General features: G+C 46.7%; 2 protein-coding genes across 2 annotated transcripts in view; one reads left to right on the forward strand and one right to left on the reverse strand.

Annotated features, from left to right (window-relative positions):
* kcnj11l (potassium inwardly rectifying channel subfamily J member 11, like) overlaps positions 1–2371 on the forward strand; it is an 8213-nt gene extending 5842 nt beyond the window's left edge. The window contains exon 6 of the mRNA XM_005745164.2: positions 2064–2371. Coding sequence (XP_005745221.1) covers positions 2064–2371 — 308 coding nt within the window. The remainder of the gene's footprint in view (positions 1–2063) is intronic.
* Positions 2372–3950: 1579 nt separating this feature from the next.
* Positions 3951–7231, reverse strand: part of cd59b (CD59 molecule (CD59 blood group) b) — a 22852-nt gene continuing 19571 nt past the window's right edge. The window contains exons 2-4 of the mRNA XM_005745135.1: positions 6327–6384; positions 4848–4949; positions 3951–4627 (exon numbers count right to left, since the gene is read on the reverse strand). Of these exons, the coding sequence (XP_005745192.1) occupies positions 4428–4627; positions 4848–4949; positions 6327–6372 (348 nt within the window). The 5' untranslated portion in view covers positions 6373–6384 and the 3' untranslated portion in view covers positions 3951–4427. The remainder of the gene's footprint in view (positions 4628–4847; positions 4950–6326; positions 6385–7231) is intronic.

The raw sequence follows: 7231 nt of genomic DNA on the forward strand, positions 1-7231 counted from the left end.
AAACCGATAAAAACCCTGAAAACCACACATTTCACACCTGAGCCTCAACTCTCGCGGCCCGGCACCAAACGACTCACGCACCGGGACCGAGGCCCGGGGGTTGGGGACCGCTGTGTTGAAGGATGCCGATCTCCCACAATGCAATGCACAAAGGTTTCTCAGAGCTGGAAAACATTAAATATTTGTGTAGAAGACAGAAATGAACATTATTTTAAAAACACTGAATGTTGTAGATGGAACACATGCTGTCGAAGCTCCTGTTAGTGATATTATAAATGTACGTTTACCGCATACAACAGACACAGGAAACTGACCACAACATGGTTTTTGTGTCCATCGTGTTCATGCTGACTATTTTAATAGACTTAACCCTGCTGAGATTTTAGGACACACTTAGCTTGTTGTCTCCTCCTTTAGTTCTAAATGATTTAACAGTCACATTAAACCCTGTGTGTGTGTAAGTACTGTACACTGTAGACAAAGACACTCCCGTGAGTGCTGAGGTTTGTAGCACATCTCCTGCTGCTTTAGATCTCTTCTGTAGGGCTTGGATATGTATTTCAATATTTGTGATGTTTAATAAATATGGTTTTTTATCATCCTTTTTGTCAGGCTTTTTTGTGCTGTCTGTGACCCACAAGCTGGATTTAAAGTGCAGGTCAAGCTTCATTTTGAAAGGATTTCAGGGCAGATTCCAGGTAAAATCCTTCCTGTGAAGAAATAACCGCTTTGTCTTAAGATATCATCTGAGTCTCGTGTTGAGCTGGGCTTTCAGTTAGTGTAATACCACTCTGTAACACTAGATGGTGCAATAGACCAGTGAGACAGCAGCACACACGATGCATGATGGAAGGTTCAGAGTACGAAGGGAAATTATTCATTTAATACTTACAAACGAAGTGATTTGTATGTACTCACGTTTGTGCTCCGACCCTCACATGAATATATACGAGTATATATGTGATCTACTCCACAACAGAAGTAATCAGTGAGATGCTGTAAGATGAAACCGCAAGGAGCAGAACCCTCCACAGAGAAGGAGACTACTCCAAGATCAAGGTAGCACAGAGGAAAAGTAGCCGACTATCGAATTTGGAGAAAGGTGCGATGTAGGAGGTGCCTACGCAGTACAGCAAGCAGCAGCGGTTTTTGATACGGGCGGTTGCCCGGGGCGGCATCGTGGTCGAGACGACGAGGCTCCAGTTACAGCAAGTAAACAAACAATAAATATAAGAGGAGTAAGAAAATAAATCTACACTTTAGGACTCGGGGTAAAGGATCAATAACAATTAAAATTTATAATTTACAGTTTGATGATTTAAAGTCTCACACAACCCGTTGAAAGGGGCGGGGCCTGCTGCTTCCAGATAGAGCACATCTCATTTATAATGATGTAAATCCAAGCCCATCATGGATTCACAATCTGAATCCTGGGTTGTGTGAAATCCCAGAAATGCACCTTAAACAAAGTGAATCTGTGAACTAAGGTGTCGGTGTGTTAGGTCGTGTTGATCCTCGGGATTTGTGTTCATGCTGGAGTGCAAAACTAAAACCAAGATGACAAGAAAAGTTCAAAGCCAAATTTGACAAGAATATTCCAGAGTAGAAAAGCGTGTGTAAAAAGGCTGTGACCATTGCAGTGTGTTAGATGGAGGAGTTGTACAGGGAGCCACAGGCAGGAATGATTTCCTGTGTCGTTCCGTACTGAGCGTGCTCCTGTGACCAGCCAGCACGTCATGGAGTAGGTGGGAGGTGTTATCCAACATTGTCTTTATCCTGGACAACATCTGCCTCTCAGACACCACCCTAACGGAGTCCAGCTCCATCCCCACAACATTACTGGCCTTGTGGATCAGTTTATTTAGTCTGCTGGCGTCTGTGACCCTCAGCCTGCTGCCCCAGCATGCAGCAGCAGAGAGGATCGCACTGACCACAACACAGATACAACGAGATAACATTAATTCATCAGGATAGTGAAAACTTCTGTTTACGTTTGTTAGTCACTTGGCTATGATAGTAAACAGTAGACACCAATGTAGCTTACTGAAGGGAGTCACGCCCAGAGGGAGTGTTCACCCGGGGCGCCAAACAGGCTAGGACCGCCACTGACAGCAAGCTGCCCATACCTGAGGCCTTGGAAAGTGCCAAGCGGGGCCAATATGAGGACAGCACCACCAAGGCTGGAGACAGAGCAATACTGCAAGAGCGTACGGGAGAAGGACGCAACCATAACAGCAATACTCAGTGGCTACTGGATCTAAGAGCAGACCACAGCAACCTCCCCACCCAGAATGGCTTACTGAACGGCGGACAGTCCAGATCCTCAGGGACCCCCAGAAGGAACCAGTCCCATCCAACTACTGGCCAGTAACCTGCCTCAGTACCAGGTGGAAGCTCCTGTCAGGCATCATAGCGGCTAAGATGAACAGGCACATTCAATTCATTTCAATTCAATTTTATTTATATAGCGCCAAATCACAACAACAGTTGCCTCAAGCTGCTTTATATTGTAAGGTAGATCCTACAATAATAGATACGAGCCTATGAGCAGCACTTTGGCGACAGTGGGAAGGAAAAACTCCCTTTTAACAGGAAGAAACCTCCAGCAGAACCAGGCTCAGGGAGGGGCGGGGCCATCTGCTGTGATTGGTTGGGCTGAGAGAAGGAAGACAGGATAAAGACATGCTGTGGAAGAGAGACAGAGGTTAATAACAGATATGATTCAATGCAGAGAGGTCTGTTAATACATAGTGAGTGAAGAAACACCCAATGCATCATGGGAATCCCCCGGCAGCCTACATCTATTGCAGCATAACTAAGGGAGGATTCAGGGTCACCTGGTCCAGCCCTAACTATATGCTTTAGCAAAAAGGAAAGTTTGAAGCCTAATCTTAAAAGTAGAGATAGTGTCTGTCTCCCGAATCCAAACTGGAAGCTGGTTCCACAGAAGAGGGGCCTGAAAACTGAAGGCTCTCCCTCCCATTCTACTTTTAAATACTCTAGGAACAACAAGTAGGCCTGCAGAGCGAGAGCGAAGCGCTCTAATAGGGTGATATGGTACTACAAGGTCATTAAGATAAGATGGGGCCTGATTATTTAAGACCTTGTATGTGAGGAGCAGGATTTTGAATTAACAGGAAGCCAAAACAGGAGAAATCTGCTCTCTTTCTAGTCCCTGTCAGGACTCTTGCTGCAGCATTTTGGATCAGCTGAAGGCTTTTCAGGGAGTTTTTTGGACTTCCTGATAATAATGGCTTAATACACAAGTGGGGCACAGAAAGGAATTGGCAGGAATACCAGTGGAGCGAATCATCAACTACTGGTAGAGAGAGCACTCACCCAAGACTAGGCTGACCAACCTGTGCACTGCCTGGATTACAAGAAGGCCTATGACTCAATGCCCCACACCTGGATCCTGGACAGCCTGGAACTATACAAACCAGCAGGACCCCAAGAGCCTTCATCAGGAACTCAATGGGGATGTGGCGGACAACACTAGAGGCCAACTTCAAGCCCATAGCATAAGTCAGCATCAAATGTGAGATCTACCAAGGAGATGCTCTGTCCCCACTGCTGTTCTGCATGGGCCTGAACCCCTATAGACTGGCTCCGTATATCTTCAGTGTTTTCCCATGAAAAGATAAAACAAAATATCTACAAAAATGTGTGGCGTGTACTCACCTTTGTGACATACTGTTTATATAAGCTCGATGACTAATAAACAGCTGGTCATCGTTATCAAAAGTTATTGCAGTTTGAATGCTGTTATTAAGAGTGTTTGAAGTCATCACCAGTGCAGCGCACACTCAACACATCACGGAGCTCATCTATAAATCAGAGTTTATGCTTGTGGATCATGAGAATAATCTCCCTCCACAGAGGGACTATGTAACTGGCGGATGAATCTATGTGTTTTTGTTTGTTCTTTAAAAAAAAAAGAAGCAACACAGTTTTTTAAGTATTTTTTTCTCTCGTATTTATTGTTCAATTTGCAGAATAAGAAGTGAGAAAACAGCTGACAAGGTGAAAAAGCTGTTTTTATTTTTTTACATTTGCTTTAGTTCGTGTTAGCTTTGAAAGATGAAATCATAGGCTGTATATAAAAGATGGATGTCGCTGGAGTGACGTCACCTGCTGGTTAGTGAGGGCCTGTTTGTGACGGTTCAGTCACAGAAACTCCTCCTGCTCCTCTGCGACTCTAACGGGACCAAGCTCGTGTTTTATTTTAGAAAGTTTTAGACCTGAACCTGCGACAGAGACCATTAACGAGTTTACTGAGCTGAGATCGGCTGAGCAGGACGTTCATTTTCTCCGGACCAGAGGAGGCGCCCCCTGCTGGTCATTAGAAAGAGCAGGTTGAAGGACTTTAGCTGTTCAGACATCCATCGACTTTATACAGTCTGTGGCTGAAACACTGACATGCTGCTTCACATCCAGCACCACCAGACACTCAGCAGAGACCCCAGCAGAGCCACCAGGGGCGTGACCGCGGTGCAAGCGGTGCCGGAGTTGCACAGGTTGCTGCTGCAGCATCGGTACGTGAAGGCGGAGATGGCCGGGAACATCTGGCTGAGGCGGGAGTTATCGCAGTCCGTGTACCTGATGCACTGACGGATGGTCTTCCCACCTGGAAAACCAAACACACGCACAGAAATCTGATTGGCTGACAGAGAAAATTCTGAGTGGAGCTGAAAAAGAAAAGTGCGTCCTTCATTTTTAAGATTTAGCATCAAAGTAAAATGAGCCGACTCAGCACTAATAACACAGGAGTCATAGCTCTGAGCTAATCTGGCCAGTCTCTGAACCACGAAGCTAACAGGAAGTGGTCAACTCTGGGTTAAACTGACCTCTCTCACTCAGAGAGATGCACGAGTCCTCATACGTGCACTCCTGGACGTCCTGGCAGCGTCCGGTGTAATCCTGGCACTTATAGCAGCGAAGCCCAGAACCTGAAGGAGAACGAGGAGAAGGAGGAGCGAGATTTATCGTTTTGGAAACAACACGTCAGGTTTTCATGTTCTTACTACCTATTTATTCACCAATTCATTAATTATATATGAAATATAGTGAATAAATACACAAATCATCATTTGACTGAAATCCCCTAAAACATCCTCCTGGCTTCCAAAGAGAAAATCCCACAGACTGTATATAAAGATGGACAAAGCTTCTAGGGCTGACAAGTGAAGCCTGCATTACTTCTAATGTCCAGCAGGGGGCGGCGCCTAGAAGTGTGTTTGGACACAAGTGTGAGAGAAAGGTCGAGTCAGTGTGTTTTTATGGTTAAGAGTTTATAGTGTTGTGGAGTCTGTGCCACCTCTGACAGCGATGGCGAAGCGATTTACTGACCTGCTTATGTGGAGGTGTGGTAGCACCACGACGGGCAGAGCACCGCCACCTAGTACCTGAATCCACGAGTCTGAGCTCTCAGAGCCGAAATGTCCTTAAAATCGACCTTTACTCATTCCAGACTCACAAAACTGAGCAAATAAAACAATTTAAAACCAAAAGCAGCCTCGACGCCCTGATGACGTGCAGGACAGATGTGATCTGCATACACAGATACACAACACTGAAACACTACCGACCCTGCAGCCGGGCGCACAGCGTTTCTGACTTATAAATAAAACCATTTATTGTGGCAGCGCTCGTCCTGTGAGCGACACGGTCGCAGGCTGACGTGATCCCAGCTCACGCTGTCGGCCTATCAGAGCTTTGTCCATAATGATCGAACACAGCAGTGTTTCTGACACCTTTACGTGTCCCCCTTTATTATTTAAAGAAAACTCTGAAGCTGTACTCATATATATATCACATATATCCAGTCTACACTTGTATACCTGCTCCACAGTTTCCCAGGTTGTTGCACTTCACTTGTTTGTATTATTTCATTATTTCTGTTGCTTTAATGGGAAACCGGGACCGTGGGTACGCAGCTTCGTCTCACCTCATGTAAACATGAGAATGACAACAAAGCTTTCTTGAATCACTGATATTCTCAGCAGAACATTTGGAATTATCCTCCACATGAGAGCAGGATCAACACCGGCAGATTCACTTCATTCATACTCAGGTCCAGTACTGACTTTTTCTCCTCTGGGAAAAACGATTAAATCTAGTTAAAGAAAAAATATTTGAAACATGGAAAAGCAGAATTCAGCCCCAGAGTTTTTACTTTAATCGTTTACAGCAGGAAGTGATCTGGGAGGTGACTGTCAGCCTCTGAATGGATCAGCAGGTGTCTTACAGCGATCGTGGCTTCACACTCTTTCTAACCGCTATGAATCCTGCTGGCTGGTTTACGGCGAGGAGGAACTCGGACTCACCCACGCGAAGCGTCCCGAAGCAGAGCAGCAGCAGCAGCAGCTTCATGTCGTCTTCTCCCTGCAAACGAGAAGCAGAGCTGAAGTCAAAGCGGCGCCCGAGTCCGATCTGTTCCTCCGCCAACCCAAACTGAGAAACACTCTTTGTCCAGCGGACCACAAAGACTCGCTGTCTGCCTCCCCCCTCCGACAGCCTCCGCCTCCCTCTGAGTCTCATCATGGATGTGTGTACGCCGTCCCCCCAGTGAAAGCTAAATTACTCCTGTGTTACAACCTGCAAACATCTGAGAGCACCACAGGCGCTCCTTCTGCTTTTATTTCATCCACAGGTGTGTCTGAAACGTCCTCCTCTGCTGAAGCTCTGCGCTCGGTGGACGAGCCACACCCGGACGGCTCATCATCTTCCCCTGAACCCTGTGAAGCACCTATCGTGCCTGAACTGAGTCACACTGAAAGCAAAAGTAGAAAGCACAAAGGTCAAAGGTAACGAGTGTGACCTGAAAGCTTCACCCTGATGATGTCAGGTCGCAGTGCTCCCTCTGTACAGAGTCAGGATGCTGCAGGAGAGGACGGCTTCAAATTACACGACCTTCGCGTGTCCAGTCAGCAAGTAGGAAGTGAGACGATGATTCAAATGGATCCCCATGTGAGCCGCAGTCACTCCGTCTACAGCCCGTCCTCCCCGCCGGGCCGTGGGAGGAAGCGGTGTTGGTTTGGCATGCGAGTCTGTTTGTAGCTGCAGATGCCTCGGAGGCACCAGAGGCTCGCGCCGACCGAGTCACCGCATCCCAACCTTTAACACAAGGCCACTTTTCAACCCTGAGAGCACCCCGACGCAGGACAGCTTTTAAAAAGTGTGGAAGCAAAGAACGAGCTACAAGCGGAGAGCGATCGAGCTCAGGAAGCAC

The sequence above is a fragment of the Pundamilia nyererei genome, unplaced genomic scaffold, assembly GCF_000239375.1.
Source record: "Pundamilia nyererei isolate P.nyererei 1_Seehausen unplaced genomic scaffold, PunNye1.0 scaffold00154, whole genome shotgun sequence".
NCBI classification, from domain to species: Eukaryota; Metazoa; Chordata; class Actinopteri; order Cichliformes; family Cichlidae; genus Pundamilia; species Pundamilia nyererei.